A 19564-nucleotide genomic window follows, 5' to 3' on the forward strand; every position below is an offset into this window, starting at 1 on the left:
GTGGTCTCTCATCAATAAAAGATAGCCCAACAATATTATATGAAGATAATGCAGCATGTATTGCACAGATGAAAGAAGGGTATATTAAAAGTGATAGGACCAAACACATCTCACCAAAATTCTTTTATGCACATGAACTCCAGAAAAAGGGTGATATTGATATTCAGAAGATACGTTCATGTAAAAATTTAGCAGATCTATTCACTAAAACGTTTCCAACTACAACATTCAAGAAGCTGGTGTACAACATTGGAATGCGTCAACTAAAGGATCTTCAGGGTTAAACTAATGAGGGGGGAGCAATTGATCAAAGAGGTATTGGCATTCTATACTCTTTTTCCTCTGTCCAGGTTTTGTTCCACTGGGTTTTCCTGGCAAGATTTTAATGAGGCAGTTTTTAATCTATGCAATACCATTTTCAGATACATAAAAATATTGTACTCTTTCCCTTCGCAATGGTTTTGTCCCACTGGGTTTTTCCTTAGCAAGGTTTTAACGAGGTATATTCTTAGTGTAGTTTTGTGGACCCCAATGGGGAGTGTTATGTATATCTAAATGTGTGGGGTCCTCAAATATGATCACATTTTGAAGCTTACTTGGGAGGACACCCTTGGTGGCGTACAGAGGAAGCTAAAATTTGAGCCTATAAAAGGCTATGCCTATGTACTGCTTGTTAACAACACTCGAATGAAACAAAATTCTCTCTCTCTCGCTAAAAGTTTTTCCATTTTTTCTCATTGATATTATTCTCTCTCTCTATATATATACACGCATATATTTATTACAGAATTTAATTAATCTGTGAATTATAAATTTTCTTTTAAAACGTTAAAGTGATAAAGACTCAGGGTTGTCTAAGGCTCGGATGGGCCGTGGGTTTGTTAAGGTCATGTATGGAGCATACGGCATCTTTGAACAAAATACGCAACCAAAAGGCCGTGTGGCAATCGTTTTTGTTTTTTATTTTTTCTTTAATCTAAAGCAAAAGTAACGTTTTTGGACTTGTTTGTTAACGTAAATTTGTTATAAGATTTTTTGAAGCAAAAATATAAAAACATATTAGATAAAAATTGTTGCAAATTTGAACAATTAAATAACTAGTTTAGACTGTCATTTTAGATTTTTTTTTCTTTCTTTTTTTGAACTAGTGCTTTTGTTACTGTGGCATAAGTAACCAAAATCATCATTTTTATGCTTCGATTTTGGCCTTTGTTTGGAAGTACTTCGATATTATTCAAATGACAACAAATTTTATCAAACATACTTCGCTATTGTAAACTAACAAACGCAAAAAGCATGAATAAAAGCCGGCTCCAAGCTAGTTAACTATATATTAGGCCTGAGACTTGGGTGGGTTTAATCCGAGCAACCCAAATCCCGCCAAAAAATTTCACAGGCATTGGCAAGGTACTTGAGATTATGGGACGGGACTGGGTTTAAATTTTAGAGTCCGAATTTATTTTGGATAGGATTTGGACAAATGTTATACTGACCCGACGAATCCGAAATACAAGAAAATTAGATATATATTTTATATTTGTAATGTTATATGTTGCTTATGTAAAATAAAATTAAAACTAAATGATTAATATTTATAGTAGAGTATTTACCCAACTTATACGCATTTGCTTTAAAAATTTCCAGTAAGTTTTTTTTATGGTAATTGAATTTTATTTAAGGAAACAAAATAATAAAGATTTTAAGATTTTGAGTTCTTTTCATATACTGAAAAAAAAAAAAAAAAATGAATGGCGTCATTTTATTATGTTCCGCAAGTTCTCAAATTGTTTGGTTGGTTTTTGCAAGATGAGTGGCGTCATCGTTTCCTTTGAACAAAATTATCTCTGCCTTTCACGCGTGTGAAGTTCTGGTATCGACGATAGACTGGAGTTCGCTATACAGGTCTCTCGATTGTTCTAGCGCTCGAGATTGAATACACAGGTAATCATTTTCTGCTTTTTCAATCTTTACCCGGTGTTGGGCCGTTAAATTGATGAAGGATCAGTTGATTCTTTTTTTTTTTTTTTTTTAACATCATCCTGACTCGAATCGAACGCAATTGCGTTTGTTTTCATATACTTCAGTTCTAATCTAATGTTTGATTTCTATGGAAACATGTGCATTTGTTATATATATATATATATATGATATGTACAATTGTCTTGAATTAGAAATATAGGCTGTAAATTGATGTAAGAAAAGAAATGCAATATCTTACTGGAGTGAATTTACAATTTGTTCAATAATTATGGATTTGAAGAATCTGTCTAGTCTATATTTTGTATCCAGCATCAAATTTTAGTTTGACGACATGACTTCCAGGATGATGTAGCATGGTACTGGATGTAATAGGTACGCGCATACATGATACATGTCTATATGATTGTTTTAACTTATGTTTACTATCAGTCATGATCTGTTTGCAGACAATTTTTCATTTGTTTAATCTGTTTTTTTTGTGAGTGTAATCCTATATCACTCTTGTCCATAGTTGTTAAAGGCTCAAGGCGCATTAAGGCGCTAAGGCCTCCTGGAGCTTGGACGAGAAAAAAATAAAAAATGGTACTCAATAAGAGTAAATAAAAAGATGCAAAAGTACCAAATAGTCAATATATTTACATAAAGATGCAAAAGTTAACTAATGAAATAAAAACTAAAACAAACATGGAAATGTTCACTTCTTCCTAAGAAGACAACACCAAAAGATCTAAATATCATTCTCATCATCAATAAACATAGCACCTTCTTGATCACCACGTAAGGACTCATAATTCTCAAGATCTTCTTTTGTCTCTTCCTCAACCACATCAATAAGTTGAACTGAAGAGGAGCTTCCTACTTCATTTGTTGCTGGCCGTAAACTAGTTTTTGATCTAGACAACCGTTGCCTGCTATCCTCTCCAATTCTAACAACACTAGCAACATCACCCCATGTCCAAGGAATCATCATCAAAGACTAGATCATCTTTGGCATCACCATCATCATCCATCCTCCCAGTCAACCACTCATTGCTCTCATCAATGTCATCAAGTAAAATGGGATCAAAAGTATCACGCATATTATACGGATGCCTTAATGCCCTCTTGTATTTGGTAACCACTAAATATTCAAAGTTGTTTGAGAGAGCCCATTTCTTTTTTCGTTATAAGCTGTAATAAATTCAACTTTAACTAGTAAGCATACAGAATTAAGAATTTAATTTTCAATAATTAAATTACCAATCTACGTAATAGATACTTGCATGGTCAAACATGCTTCGATTTCGTTCACAACCAGAAATCTATCACCAAATAGGTCCTCAGCTTTATAATAGATGGACAACTCCTCAGTAATTTGGTCTTGCTCTTTGGTGTCTGGGACCAAACTTGCTATACAGTCATAGAACCCCTTTGCAATCTCTGCATCTTCATCAATATTCGGGTTTGAATAAAAGAACCCTGGGTTCAAATAATAACCTGCCGCATGCAAAAATATTCATGACATATATATTTTGATAAATATGTCATAAATTTGGTGAATGAATTTAGAATGGTTCATCCTAAAATTAAGTGAATCAAATAGATTCATTGAGAATACCAAAGGTCTAGTATGAATACTTGTAAAAAAATCTCCTTTGTTAATGTATGAACCATCTAAATGCATGGATTTATATATGAACATGTTTAAAACTTTGTTATTTAGGGGGGCATGAATCAAAATAATTAGACTTAAAATTATATACATATATATTTTTAAAAACATTACGAAGATATTTTGAAACGTTTTCTAACAATTGATAATTGATGTTTTATGAGTGGCATGCCATGCATGGGAATTGTCCCTGGCTCTAACATGGCTATCATGTATTTACACTGAGTGATGATATTAGTAGGGTGCGCATCAGAAGTAACCCAAGTTCGATTGGAAAATTTGTTATTTATTGAAAATACAACTTATTATGTGAATGATTGCAAGATGTACGGATTTGTGCGTTCATGCGTGTAGATCAATTTCTAGAGGAAGGACAAGGTGTTGCTGGAAAAGCTCTAAAATCCAATACCTCCATTTTCTCATCTGATTTAAAAGAATATTATATTAGTGAGTATCCACTTGTTAATCGATCAAGCACGCAAGTTTGGCTTGAATGCTGTAGTTGCGATCAGATTAAAGAACATTCTTCTTTGACTAAACAACATATCTACTACTATGTAGAGGGTTTCCAACTGTTTGAGAAGAGTTTCTGACACTCTTCGGTCTTAGAATAGTGGCACTGCCCTGCGTGCTTAGGATGTCCATGCAGGAGAGTACTTAATGTCTTCATTTAGTTTTGAATGAGGTTTTACTTATAATCTGAGTTGTTGACCATTAATTTGGTTTACTCATTTGGTTTACAAGTAAAACCTCATTCAAAACCAAATGAAGGCAGTGAGTAATCCCTCCATGGATATCCTAAGCACACAGGGCAGTGCCACTATTCTAACATCGAAGAGTGTCAGAAACTCTTCTCAAACAATTGGAAATCCTCTGCATGGTAGCAGATATGTTGTTCAATAAAAGAAGAATGTTCTTTAATTTGATCACAACTGCAGCATTCAAGCGAAACTTGTGTGCGTGATTAACAAATGGATACTCACTAATATAAAATTCTTTTAAATCAGATGGGAGGTATTGGATTTTAGAGCTTTTCCAACAACCCTTGGCCCTTCTTCTAGACATTGATCTGCACATGAACGCACAAATCCGTGCATCTTGCTATCATTCACATAACAAGTTGTTTTTTCAATAAATAACACATTTTCCATTTGAACTTGTGTTACTTCTGATGCGCACCCTACTAATATCATCAATAGCTCCCTCAGTGTAAATACAGGATAACCATGTTAGAGCCAGGGGCAATCCCTGTGCATGGCATGCCACTTGTAAAACATCAATTATCGGTTGTTGGAGAATGTTTCAAGATATCTTCGTAATGTTCTTAAATATGTATATAATTTAAGTCTAATTATTTTGATTCATGCCCCCCTAAATAATAAAGTTTTAAATATGTTCATATATATATGTATGTATTTAGATGGTTCATACATTAACAAAGGAGATGTTCTGACAAGTATTCGTATTAGACCTTTGGTATTCTCAATGAATCTATTTGATTCACTTAATTTTAGGATGAACCATTCTAAGTTCATTCACCAAATTTATGACTTATATCTATCCAAATATATATAATTCTAAGTGTGATACTAGTGAATGAACCCATTAGTATCTGGCACTTGAACAATGACGATGGGAATATTTTGATAATGCTTTCTTGTCATCCTTGTAGAAAAATTTCCTTTGTTTCACTCTGAGACTTAGAACTTGATAAAGATCGTGCAATTATTTTGTTCCACCACGCCCTCGGCTGCATTATTGGATGGCCTAGATCTCTTGAGAAGGATATAAAAAGAAAGAGTACTTAGATGGCGTAATTACACATGAAAAATGGAAACTTCATCTTTGATGTCACTTGGTTGCTCATCTAAATTGAGATCAAGATTGCACAAAATACTCATTAATGGTGTTACCTGTGTCACCTTCTTGAGTTTTTTACATGAAGAAAAATCCACATGGGTGTGGCTTTGGTAAATCTAACGGACGAGGAAGCATAGGCATCATTTGATCCCTCTTTTCATGCCTGTTTATCAATTGAGCAATGCTTTTTCATGCCTTCTTGTATTGTTAAGAATGTCTATTATTAGATAAAGCACCGTAGCAGCCCCTTGGGTATGCTTTGCTCTTGGTGTGAATTCTGTAAAATGGTGATTATTATCTGATTTTATAATATATTTTCCTTTTGTAGTTGCGCTATTTGTCTTCAATGGCTAACAGAGTTCAAATTCCTACAAGCAACTCAGCACTCATTGCCATGATTGCTGATGAGGTAAGACCATGGTATATGCTTCCATGGTGAAATTAAAAGTAAAATTGAAATTATGTTTGGATTAGTCATGTTCTAGAGGAACTGAAACTGGTTCATTCTTTATGCCTATCTGTTTGCAACATTAGAAGATTTTGAATTATGTAATTGAAGGATAAGATTGTGCTTTAAATTTTAGCATACTGGGATGTGTTGGACCAGGAGAAACACCATCCAAAGGAGGTTTTGGGCACTTAAAGTTGGGTCTCGGTGGAGTCTACTTTTACCTTCTCATTTCTCACCATGTCCTGTTTTTCTGTGCTGAAGTGCCTTTCCTTTTCCTTTTTCCCAGCTAACATTCTTTAAAGTATGCCAAATTGATTAATTATTTTCCAGTATGCAACAATATTTATTTCCCTAGCTTTCTTTTTTCTTATATAACTTATCCAATGTAGGATTCAATTATTGGATTTTTACTGGCTGGAGTTGGCAACGTTGACCCAAGGAGAAAGACAAATTACCTTATTGTGGATTCAAGTATGTTATTGAGCCTTGAATGCTCTGAAGTTTTTAAGGTTGAGCAGTGCTATAGGAACCGAAAGTCCTAGACTGATTAAAATAATGCGGTTTTTTCTCTTCATATTGACCAAATGTATCTTTTATGTGGGGTCCACATGATATGATTTCTTTAATCTCTATTGGTTATTTGGAATTCACATTGCTTAGTTGGTTAGATATTTCACTTTAATTTTTTTTCAATTAAATGTTATAAGCATGATTTTATAGAATTTATCTATTTTTCCTAGTTGAGTCACGCCATTGAACCCTCAGATCTTCTATTTTAGAAAGTGAGAGAGTACCAGTAAGCTACAGCCTGTAGTGGCGATTTTATAGAATTTAAATGATTGAATATAAATTATTAAATTTTGTTTCTGCATTAAATTTGCATCCAGCACACTTTTTAATTGTTGTATTACTCCTAATCATTTATGATATGTAGCTTGCAATTCGACTTCAAGTTATGAATAAATAAATGCCCGCTAGATTCTCGAAAAAGAAGAGAAACAGAAAGAAGATAGAAAACGATGTTTGAGCCTTGGAGGAGAAGGGAGGCAGGTGAGTGCAGGGACCGAATTAATAGTTTGACAATGAAAGTTAAAAATTAGAAAGTACAATTTTCTTTTTTAAAAAACCGGAAAGTATATAAGAAATTAGTTATATATATATATATATTTATTTAGTATTTCACAAATAACTCCTCCTCCTCCTCCTCCTCATCATCATCATCATCACCTTATCCTATTTCTATATAAATGGGGTCGGTCATATGAATTCTGTGTCTCCAATCTTTCTTTTACATGTCATTTCACCTACTATTTTAACTTTTTAAAGTCATTTTTAATAATCTCATCTCATGTTATTTTTGGTCGCCTTCTCCATCTCTTACCTTGAATGACAACTACTCTTCTTCCTTTGACTGGTGCTTCTCTAGGTCTCCAATGTATGTGTCCAAACCATCTATCCCATGTATGTGTCCAAACCATCTATCCCATGTATGTTATTTCACAAATAACTTTTTATAAAATGAGAAAAATAATAGTACATGGGTTATATTTGGAAATTTTAAGCTTTTTTTTTTTTTTTTTTCCCTTCAAAATGAATACTTCCAAAAACAAAACCTAAAAGGATTCAAATTGAATTTTCTTGTAAATTTTGGGGGTGACACATGTTAGATCTTTTTAGCATTTTGAAACTCACTATTTATAGGAGACCTAATTTCCAGGTTTTCTCAAAATTTTGCCACATTGTTTCGCCCCTGTTCGAGGGGAAGGATGTTTAAACCTCAAAGTTCAAAATAATGGTTAATTTATCATTCATTCTGATTATTGATGTTTTTTGTAGCTTTTGTTGTGTTAGTGGCCTTTTTCTAAGGTCCTAGCTAGTAGATTAAGCCTACCTTGTTTTTTCCCACATACAGGATTTTGCATAATCTCTTAACATTTCTATCCTATGAAGTTTTATGTACCTTGCAACCATACGAGTCTCAAAATTTTGTGTACTTGTTTTTCACCCCACCTTCATGCTTTGCTATAATAATCTCTGAATCATAATTTATATCCACTTGAGTGAACATACATTCTGGCTCCAAAAGCCACTGCTTTAATCCCATACTCTATCCAAGTACAAAGATTGGTTGGGCAACCATACTCTATCCTTGAGTTGCCTCCAAAAGCCACTGCTTTAATCCCATTTATCTATTTCTGCAATGGTTGCTTTGCAATATGTCAATTTAATGAACAGAAACCTTCAAGAAGATGATGATGGAAAATTTGGCATCTTGCAACTTTGCTTTGCACGACAGTTGTAGAGCTTCAAAATTTTTGTTTTTTACTGGTCTTTTTCACTAGCAAAATAGAGATTTTTGTTTTTCTCATTATATTAATTTTTAAGCAGTTTTTTTTTTTTTTTTTTTTTAATATTCTTATTGTTAGCTTATAATAAAAATTGTTTATGGATTAGAAATAACGGTTAAACAAATTGAAGATGCTTTCAAAGAGTTCACAACAAGAGAGGAAACTGCAATAGTGATGATCAGCCAATACGTAAGTCGTTTGATGTACTTTTTCATGTTTCATTAATTGATTTCTAATGCTTCTCCTTTCTGGTAATGTATGTTAATTAAGCAACTTATTTGGGTACAGTGCTGTATTTTGACCCCCTTATCAATTTTCATGAGTTCTCTTACTGTGCAAATGTATGTTTTAAACCTATTATCAATATTGTTTAAAATATTTAAGTTAAACATACAATTTTATACGCCATACTACTATTAAATTTTAGTAAAACATTCTCAGGCAGAAACAACATAGTTGCCTGTGAGGAACCAGAGAAAAAAGGAATTGCCCTATTGAATCTCCCATGTGAAATTAATTCCTTTATTATATAGGTGACACATAGGGCTGTAAATTAAATTAAGCCGAGCTGAACTTCACTTTGTCCAAGCTCGGCTCGGCTCGTTCGTTTGAGGGTTTAGTGCAATCTCAGCTCGGAATCATCATGAGTTCAAAAAGTTGAGCTCGGGCTCGGCTTGTCATTATTTTGAAAAGCTCAAGACTCTGCTCCGCTCGTATAACAGAAAAAGTCAACATCAATATTGTATTTGCGTTCAGGCTTTGTTTGGACCCGTATTCAAGATTGCTTTGGTTTGTTCATGAATTATACGAGCCTACATAAGCAACCCACATTTATGAACCTACACAAGCAAGGACGGAGCTACAAGTTGCGCCCCTCAAATTTTTTTATAATTTATTTTTATACATATTAAACTTTAAAATTCTAAAACTGCCTCCCCTAAAAAAATTGATATTTTCATTTTATGTATATAAAATTTTGGAATTCTAAAACTACCCTAACTTATAATCTTTGGCCACTAATGTAATCTCTTTCTTTTTCTCTTTGGTCACTGGACACTCAATATCTCCATCTTTAATCCTTTCTTTTCCTTATTTCAGCTATTTTTTCTTTAATGGAAAGATCACAATCTCTAAGAAGGTACGAGAAAACCTAAATAGTATCATCATCTACTTATCTTTTAATATATATGATACATGGAAATCACGAATATACCCATACTGTAAAGTGCAATTTTCTTATTTATTTGATTTAATCTAATTATTAATTAGTTTTTGATTTTTAAAACCTATCTAAAAAGAGGTCTAAGTTCCTAATACAAAGACAAGTTTCATTCTTTAATCTTTAATTATTGCCAATAAGGACTTTCTAGGTGTGTTGAGTCCAACTAATCTGACTTATTGAAAATTTGTTAATAGCATTCACAGTAAGAGGGAATGAGAGATACACATTAGAATACACCTCTGAATTGTTTTTTTTAATTAAGTGTATTACTTAAATACACAGTTTTTCTTGTCAATACGAATGAGAATCTTGTTTAATATAAAAACGCAGCGAAAACAATTGTAAATTTAATGGATGAAAATATTTCTAACCAATATTAAATTTTCTTCAAATAATTTCTATCTTCAATATATATATATATCTTATTATTCTTCAACGTAACACCCCAACCCAACAACAGAATTCCTGGCTGCATCACTATACACAAGACTATGTTTATAAACACATACTAGCCTACACAAGCTGATCTTCATGAACAGCTCAGTCCTCGGTTCATTTGCAACCCTAGTGACACATGATATATTTACTTTAGTGCTCTGAAATAAAACCATGGCGGCCAATATTTTCATAATTTGAAATTCGGAATTATTCTTGGTCACTGAAGTTGAATATGCAATCTAACTTTTTAAAATCAATCTTATCGCCATATGATCAATGTGTTAGGAGATGCCACTTTGAATTTTTGGCTGGCTGTACGGTGATAGAGGAATAAGCACTTGGTTGCTGTGCATTTTTGTTTTCTGATTTGGTTTCAAGGTAAAACATTGTCCTCTGTTCATTGATTTCCAGGTTGCAAACATGATAAGGTTTTTAGTAGATAGCTACAACAAGCCTGTTCCAGCAATTCTGGAGATTCCTTCCAAAGATCAACCATATGATCCTACACATGATTCTGTTCTTTCACGAGTGAAGTACCTCTTCTCTGCTGAATCAGTGGCATCTGGGAGGCGTTAATGCCATCTACATATATGTAACCTTATTTGCGAGTCTGTATCCTGGATTAGTGAATTATTTGTTTTGAGGCACTTAAGTTCATCATCTTTCTTAGTTCTATTGGTTCTATTATTTTGAAAACAATGAATGAGCTAAAGCCTTTTTAGCAAATTCGGCCTGATGTCATCTGCGTGATATGTTTGACATGATTATGACCAGGATACAGCATAACTGAAATGATTTTTGACTAGAGTAAGCAACTTAATGACCAGAAATCAGTTGGTTTTGAGTATGAGATAAAAAGTTTTGACTGCAGGGTGAGGTGAGGATTTTATATATGGTGGTACCATGGGAGGGGTATGGGGGGATGGATTTGAATTTTCATTTACGGTTGGTTTGTTGTGATGTAAAATGTTTTTTAAAGAGTGTTTTATTTTTTTGTTTGGTTACTTTTCACAATTAGTAAATTATATTTTACGTTGTTTGGAGCCTTTGTAATAAAAAATTACAGGTGAAAATTGACATACAGGTTTGTTGAAGTAAGCAATTTTATGTACATATATAAACAAGAAAAAGGTTCAGAATTTTAATCAAACATGGAAAAGCAAAAGAAGAAAACGGTTCAGAATTTTAATCAAACATCGAAAAGCAAAAGAAGAAAAACATTTTACTGTGTGAAACTAAAAAAATCTTATATTCTGGTCCAAAGGCCGTAATGAGCGACAAAAAAGGTTAGAGCATCCGGGGGCATGAAGTTTTAGGGTGATAGTGTGTCAGTGTAGGGAGAGGGAGGTGCGGTTTGCAGAAACAAATAGTGTTGTTTTTGTGGGCTTTGCAATCACTATTTATACCATTCTTTAACGACGGAGTGGTATGAATACTCCATAAAATTTTTTTCTAGGACAAAGAAAAAAAAAACTGCAGCTGTTAGTTCAAATTTTTGAAGAAAGGAAAGGAAAAAAATAAAATAATAATAAAATAATAAATAGATAATGAGATAATTAAGTTTCACGATCCACGCCTCAGAACATATGCATAAAAAAAAAAAAATAGAGTATCACATAACTTTTTAACTTATGTGATGCTGCTTTAAAAAAAAAAAAACACCCTGTCTATCTGGATGAACTCCTTCCGGCGGGAGTTTGGTGTCCTCTAATCTAAAAGTTAGTACTGTTGCGTACCAACTCATTCACATATGATATGGGATGACACTCTCATTGCTAGGTGGTGCCTAATGCACCAGTCTTTAGCCTTCAGTATTTCTCTACCAATATCGGTTACACACACATATATATAGACCAGTTTCTTCCAGATAGATTGCAAAAACATGCATGCTACCTCTCAACCAGCCTATACGCACTCTCGTCCCTCCTATTCTCCAAACGCTCAGCCCAACCCTCACAACCCTTCTACAAACCACCACAGACCCCCTAAAGCTCCGTCAAATTCATGCTTACATGATTGTCACCGGCATCATTCAAAACACATTTGCTGCTACTCAATTACTATCCTCTCCGGCACTCCTAGACTACCATTACGCTTCTTCAATTTTCTCACGCATTTCTCGTCCTGATCTCTTCACATGGAACACCATCATCAAGAAACTGTCACGGAACAACACATTTCCAACAGACCCACCTCTTTTAATCTATAAGCAGATGCTTGTTACTGGTTTAAGACCCAATGGGCACACTTTCATGTACCTAATCAAGGCATTACAAGACCTCCGGGAAGGTGAAGAAGTTCATGCAAATGTTATAAGAACTGGGTTTGGGTCTAGTGAGTTTGTTTCAGGTGCTTTGCTTCGGTTTTATGTCAATTGTGGTTCTATTGATAATGGGCGACAAGTGTTTGATGAAATGCTTCATCCAGGATTGGTGTTGTGGACTGCGATGATTCGGGCCTATGCTTGCGTGGAACTTCCTATGGAAGCGATGGAATTGTTTCGGAAGATGGGGGAAGTTGATCTTATGCCTGACCCGGTGGCGATGGCTACTGTTATTTCTGCCTGTGGTCTGTTTGGGGACCTGGGGGTTGCTCAGTTGATTCATGGTTTTGTCATCAAGACTGGACTATATATAGACCCTTTTGTATATAGCAGCCTTTTGGGTACATATGGAGACTCTGGAAATTTCGATCTTGCACACCAGCTATTTTTGGATATCCCAGTTAAAAATATTGTGATTTGGAATGCTATAATTCATCAAAGTTTCGAGCACAATAACTTGGAGCTCGCAAAGTTGCTATATAAATCAATGCCAGAGAGAGATTTGGTGTCATGGAACACGATAATTGGAGGACTATCTCGTGCTGGTGAATCTAAGGAGGCTTTAGCATTGTTCCAGGAGATGGAGTTTGTTGGTGTGAAACCGAATGTATCAACTCTGTCAAGTGTTCTGTCTGCCTGCGTTAGTGTTGGAGCTCTGGACATAGGCACAAAAATAGATGCTTATATACAGAGAAGCAACTTTAATTCAGATGGGGAATTGGACTCCAGCCTCATTGATATGTACTCAAAGTGTGGCAACATTGAAAAGGCTATGCAAATATTTGACAAGTCTCCAAGGAAAGATATCTTCTTGTGGACATCGATTATCTGTGGGCTAGCAACGCATGGACAAGGGAAGGAGGCCCTAGACTACTTCTCTAAGATGCAAGAAGCCATGCTTCAACCTGACGAAGTCACGTTCACGGGAGTCCTCAATGCTTGTGCTCATGCTGGATTGTTAGATCAAGGGTGGGTCCATTTCTGTTCCATGGAGAAATATTACAATCTGAAACCCAAGGTTGAACATTATGGGTGTATGATAGATCTTTTAGGCCGAATGGGTCGTCTATCAGAGGCATATGAACTTATACTCGAAATGCCCATGGAAGCCAACAACGTAGTATGGAAAGCCCTGCTTAGTGCCTGCCGCGTCCACAAGAATGTAGATCTAGGTGAGGTTGCAGCCAGAAGGCTACTTGAGCTTGATCCTTCTGATTCTTGGTCTAGACTAATGCTGTCAAACATGTATGCCGAAGATTGTAGGTGGGATGGGGTCATGAGGTTACGTGAAGAAATGAAAGCCAAGGGGTTGAGGAATTCTGCCGGCTGTAGCTCAATTGAGGTGAATGGAACAAATAATGGATTTCTTATTGGAGAAGATTCAGAAGTCAATGCTCTAAAGTATTGAAAAGGTCTCTAAGCTGTGATGCTATCCAAGAACATCAATTTATGCTCATCTGATTTCAATGCATACTTAAGTTAGAGATTGTTGCAAGCTTAATTTTACCTGAAATGATTGTTTGCCAAGGAAGAGCAAATTTCAAGGAGTTGGTAAAGATTTCTAATTTTTCAACCCCTCAGAAGTTTTTGCTTCACCGAACATGGCATTACTGATGATCACACCATCAACTCCTTATTTATCCAGAGCACTGAAAGACAGCTTGGGAAGCAACTTAAGTCAGATAAACAGTTAATTTTGAGGTCGCCATAGTGTGAATCGATCAAGGTCAGTATTAGGGATTAAACAATCTGCAAACTGTAATGATAAAAACTGACCAAGATAAGGAGACATGAGACATGCATAGTACAACTAAGATTATGCATAAAGATAATATTTACATTATCATTTTTGTAAATATATCAATTGTTTACTGTCACGCTTCCGGAAACGCCTTTTCTGGATGCGTGACATTTATTATGTACTCTTTATATGGATATTGAATACTTGATACATGTACATGTACATGTATGAGATAGCTAACCCGAACCAAGGATGGGATTACTTGCAATCTGCTTGGTGTGGGTTTGAAATGTTCAATCATCAGCATATTGGTTGTTGGATGGGATCATGTGACTTGTCCGGATGATGTTTTAAGCTTGTGGAGGTTTTATGCTTGCTTTCCTCCCAACCCAACCTTAACCAAATGTCACCCCTGGTGGTGGCAGTATAAATTACACAAAAACTGTTATCTTCTTGTAAATCAGTTTCCCGAGTCATCCATGAATATGTGACCCGTGCATATTCCAAGTATTAGCTAACTTCCCCTTCTTCTAATAGAGAGGAACTACCTTAAAATGCATTTACCAGCAAATCTACATCAAAACAGATTGCCGATCGAAAGGTCCAATGAAGAAATCATCCCATGTTACCCACCTTTTCCTCTCTGTATATACCTGCTAAACTTCATTACAGTACAGAGTTCTTCCCAACTTGCATTATGAAAAATAAAGTTTATTTCACCACACTTCAAAAAGAGAAGACATTGATCACTTTATTTTGGAGTCTAAGATTACCTTTAATTCAGAAACATGTTTCCTTTTTATTACTTTAGCTTCCATGAGACTTTACCATAGCCCTTCACATGTAGCTTAAAGTAGTAAATCAGGTTGTAAGTACTTGTAAGTTGGAGCACTTGGTGTGATTTATGCAGAAGAGTAAGTTTTGGTGCTTATCAATGAAGATACTTTCTTTGTTTCTTTTTGTTTTCTCCGTTTTAAGTTTATCACCATTACTTGGATTAGTTGCATGTGAACTAGTCCTGTTTTAGTTTTATTGGTGCTCTCTGACTTCCAATTGCCTTCAGTAGAATGTGTTACTAACAGGAATTTTATTATTGTGACGAGCTTGCAGCATTCAAGCCATGCCTTTGTTTTTTTGCAGCAAGTATTGGAAGTTCGAAATGACGAAGCCTGTAAGTGAAGCCTCCAAATTTCAGCCTATCTATTTAGAATGAAAATGACAATGGTTAGATCCATTATCTGCTCATATACAGAGAAATGATTTAGATTATCAAACAGTGGTTGCCGTTAGCAATTGGGATATTGTTTTCAAATGTCTGGTGGGACTACTGCTGTATGGGGTTTTGCAGACATACTTCTAACTATAAAGATTGCTCATGGATAATAAATGGATTTTTAATTTTAATTTTAATTTTAATTTTTTTCAGAAAAAAGATGATGCAATTTCTAACCTGTGGCTGCTTGAGGGGTGTGTACCTAAAATTTGGATAGTTGATTTATGATTACTTTACTAAGTATGCCGTTACACGGTACACTCTTTTTTGCCACTATATACTTCCTTGTATTGTAGTCTCACTCTCTCTCTCTCTATCTCTCTCATATTTTTTATTTTCACAGTTGTTTGGGGCTGAGTCAGCTTAGAACAAGAGTTTTGTTCTTCGTTCTTCTCAATAGTAATCATGTTTCTCGTGTTTGAAATTAAATATTGTTTTACCTGTTTCATCAAATTCCTTTCTGAAAACTGCTTCTCTGTCTCTTGATCGTCGGTTGATCTTTTTGCACTGCTTAATAGTTCAGGAGTTGGATCATTCTGCCTTTTATCTTTCATTCTCCTCTTACCTTAAATTTTTTATTTTTTATTTTTTTTTTCTCTGTTATCTCAAAGGTACCCAAGTTTCAATTTCCTGTTTCTTACTGTATCTCAGCCATCCATCGAATGTTGTCCACTTGGACTATAGATTGCTGCTGCATAAGGCATAAGCATAGCTGACAGAATATTCATTTAGATTGATTGGTAAATCTGTTGCATATTAGTTTAGATGCATGTCTCATTTTTATCTATTTTTATCTATTTCAACTCTGATAACATGTTTAGCATCCCCTTCTTTTTATGGCAAGTGTTTAGTATCTTCATGAAATTTACGTTCCTTGACATATAACTCAATACAAGAGTTTGGCTGCTTTGGAATTATCTACATACATCAATATATATATATATATATATATATATATATATATATATATATATATATATTTCACCATACATTGATTCTTATTTTTGCTGGGATGTTTACTGGACTAAATTTAATTACACAAATGCTGAATTTTATATTACTATGATTCAAAATTTGCATTTTTCACATTAATCATTTCATATTATTATGATTTTAATTTGGACCTCTGCATGGCCAACTGATTGACCAGAGGGCATTTATGTTTTAACGACTGAATTCGAATCCTATTGGTGCTTGTTGGTGCAGTAGCAACTGCTAGAATCCAATAACTCCAGCTTGTATAGAATTTTCTTCATCGAGTATTTTGTTGCAGAAGATGCTATTATTGAGTAAAAAGCTTAATGGCATAGAGCCAAACTAGGTTTTAAACATGTCAGAAGTGACTGATTGAGAGAAATGGGACTTGTGTGTGTGTGTGGGGTAGCCACATTATTGAACTTCTTTTATTTTTTTAATATTCCCCGGTAAGTCATTATAGAAGCTACTCATAAAACTGATTTGTGCCTCTCAGGTAAGGTATAAGCCTTACAAAAAGAAAAGGTTGGTAGATCAGATCTTCAATGGTTGGGTTGGGAGAGAGAGAGTCATCGGCTAAAGATAGATGAAAATCTCTGTGTATATGATTTTCTGAATTCTTTATTCAATTACGAAATTCTTGAGTAGTCTACTTCCCTTCGAATAGGCATGGTTCAACAATATAGTCACCAGGTAAAAAATCATTTGATAGTAATTTTTTCTTTGGGCATAGTCCAAAAAAATATATTGTTGTGTTCTAGTTTTAATCTTTGTGATATATGTTATATTATTATTTATATATATATATATAGATATATATAGTTTGGTTTAATTTTCAGCTCCGTTCTAGATTTCTAACGGACCTGGAACTATTCTTTATTTTAGAACAGAAATCAGGACCGAATCATAAAAGAATTGAATCGAAGTGACTATCGAGTATGATTCCGTTGCACGGTTTCTACGGTTTATGAATACAGTTTATTACTGAGCAATGCTTAACACCTTGATGATTACTGATTACTGATTACTACTGGCCAACTGTGGGCTATTTTTCTTTGGGTACAACTGTGGGCTAGGACCAATTAAGTTGCGATTTTGGCATTCCTCAATCCATACCCCAAAACGATTGATACAGGGAAGTAATGGCAATCACGTCGTGTGGTGTGTGACCTGCTCATTCCTGATGTTTTTTTCTCCAAAATCATGTGATGGAAGGCATTTTAGTAAATGTTATTCTTTATTTTTAATGTGAATTGATATTAATGTCCTTGATTTAGTCCATGTGAATGAAATATTAAAAACATTGTTATTTAATTTAAGAAAAAGAAAGTGCACTGACTCTTTCTTAGAGTGAATTTGTCATTTTCAATCTAAAATGATTTAGCAGCTTTTTTTTTTTTTGTTTTTTTCATGAGTACAAAAATACTGTATGTATATGCACATAACATGTACATACATATATGAGTTGTGATGATATTCATACCCACTAAAGTAATAAAAACAGTGGCAATGTCAAGTGCAAATTGTTTTTGAGGGTTATAAATTAATAATACCATTTCCTTTAAGAAAATAAAAAACAAGTAGAGAAGGTGTTTTTGTGAAATGATTGTATTCTAATGTCACATTTGTGCACTTACACTTCACCCCCTTTTTTTTATTAAAAAAAAAAAAAAAAAATCCTTCGAAACACTCACCTATAAAGTATGAATATAGATAAAGACACAAACAAGTTATAAGAAACTATATTTTTTTAAAAAAAATAAAGGAATTGGGAGTTGGGACACCGCAGAAATTATAAAATGTTTTTTTGTTAGCTCAAAGCATGCCCGGCAGTGGGTGCTCATGAGTTTTCTCACCTGCTAGCCGATCTATGCAAAGCCAAGCAAATATTTCTAGTGCTATTATTGCGTGAGTAATATATTTTGCCTTGTTTGGCGGCAAATGTAGAGTGAAGAAATAAGTGTCTTTATTTTTATTACTTCAAAGGGCTCTGTTGATAGTAAGAGTTGTTTTTGTATTTTTATGTTTGAGAAAGAGAGAGAGAAAGATAGGGAGAGACTTATAACGGTTCAATAAAAAGAAACTTTCTCGTCATTAACTATTAATGCAGGTGAAGATTGGTTACAAGACTAGATTGTTTACAAGGTTTTGGTACTAAGCACGCTTTACCCCTAACCTAACGGAAAATAAAAAAATTAATTATACAACTACAACTTAAAATTAAAGCTTTAATACTACAGGATTAATGAAAGAAAACAGTAAATCCAACAAATTAAATGTTAACCTAGGATTGAAAATAAATGCTATGTTAGAATCGAAAACATTAAGTACAATTGATAAAATGTAAGGTTTACTAGCTGCAACTGAGCGTTAAATGTTAAAGACCACAAAGGGCGACAATATAAAATGTCAAGTGTTTTGATGAGACATAAATTAGTTCTGTTTATAGTTGTGGTCTTGTAATATCGATCATTGGATTGGAATCTCATGAACGGCTAAGATGGTTCCTAGCTGACAATTGACATGTGAGAAAGAAAACTGAGTCTGAACTTCATATCTTGATTACCGCATTTATTGCAAAAAAAAGGTTACTCCATCTCCTATAGCAGCGTGACACCAATATGTTGTCCAATAAATTCAGACACTCAAATGCCTCGTCAACTATACTTGTCACTTCCATCACTTTAGCATGCTCAAGTGTTGGGAAGAACAAAGTGAAAGGTTCAGTCAAAAAGCATAATTTTGATATTTTCGACCCCAAACAATTGGATTGGGCTAATTCATAAAAGCAAGAATGAACTCCAAGTTTCTCTCAACCCCAATGCTTTTCTCCATCAGGTCGCTGCACTGGCTTGTGACTTTGTGAGTTCCATTGTGAGACCGCGCAACCAAATGCCAATTCGGGTGCAAACATTTTGCATATAATATTAATATATATATATATATATATATATATATATATATATATATATATTGTGTGTGTATTTAAAAAAATAATTCAATTGTTACTCATTTCCCGTGTCTCAAATTCTCCTAACGTGTTCTCACCATATTCAATCAAAAAATTTTAAGCAACCCTCTTTGAAAAATGCGACCGTGTTCTATCCACACGAACACGCGTGCTTGTGTAAAACATGGCCACGGCACGCAGAATTAATGTACGTGAGACTATGATAGTATGTACCAAAAAAAAAAAAATCCCAAAACGGCGTAGGATTAAAGTGAAAGATGGGACGTCATCAAAACAAGAGGCCCAAAAGAAAATGAAATGGTCAATTTGTAAATTAGACGAAAAGTAGTAC

At 34.3% G+C, this 19564-nt stretch overlaps 2 protein-coding genes across 4 annotated transcripts; both read left to right on the forward strand.

The window, feature by feature from the left end:
- Positions 1-1768: 1768 nt before the first annotated feature.
- LOC132268994 (V-type proton ATPase subunit F-like) lies at positions 1769-10634 on the forward strand. Its single transcript, XM_059769963.1, has 5 exons — positions 1769-1941; positions 5820-5900; positions 6332-6413; positions 8397-8479; positions 10362-10634. The coding sequence occupies exons 2-5, from the start codon at positions 5838-5840 to the stop codon at positions 10524-10526; spliced, it is 393 nt and encodes a 130-aa protein (XP_059625946.1). The 5' UTR covers positions 1769-1941; positions 5820-5837; the 3' UTR covers positions 10527-10634.
- A 172-nt stretch (positions 10635-10806) lies between these two features.
- LOC132268993 (pentatricopeptide repeat-containing protein At3g12770-like) lies at positions 10807-15418 on the forward strand. 3 transcript variants are annotated; one of them, XR_009469408.1, is made up of 2 exons: positions 10807-13999; positions 15125-15418. XR_009469408.1 is itself a non-coding variant. In XM_059769962.1 (2 exons), the coding sequence occupies exons 1-2, from the start codon at positions 11837-11839 to the stop codon at positions 13679-13681; spliced, it is 1767 nt and encodes a 588-aa protein (XP_059625945.1). In that variant the 5' UTR covers positions 10807-11836; the 3' UTR covers positions 13682-15185. The 3 variants fall into 3 exon arrangements, 1 of the variants encoding a protein (XP_059625945.1); XR_009469409.1 differs by having other exon boundaries at positions 15155-15418; XM_059769962.1 differs by having other exon boundaries at positions 10807-12299; positions 12378-15185.
- Positions 15419-19564: the final 4146 nt, after the last annotated feature.

The sequence above is a fragment of the Cornus florida genome, unplaced genomic scaffold, assembly GCF_030987335.1.
Source record: "Cornus florida cultivar Cherokee Brave unplaced genomic scaffold, ASM3098733v1 CherokeeBrave_3.0.0_Hap2_Chr08, whole genome shotgun sequence".
In the NCBI taxonomy this organism is placed as follows: domain Eukaryota; kingdom Viridiplantae; phylum Streptophyta; class Magnoliopsida; order Cornales; family Cornaceae; genus Cornus; species Cornus florida.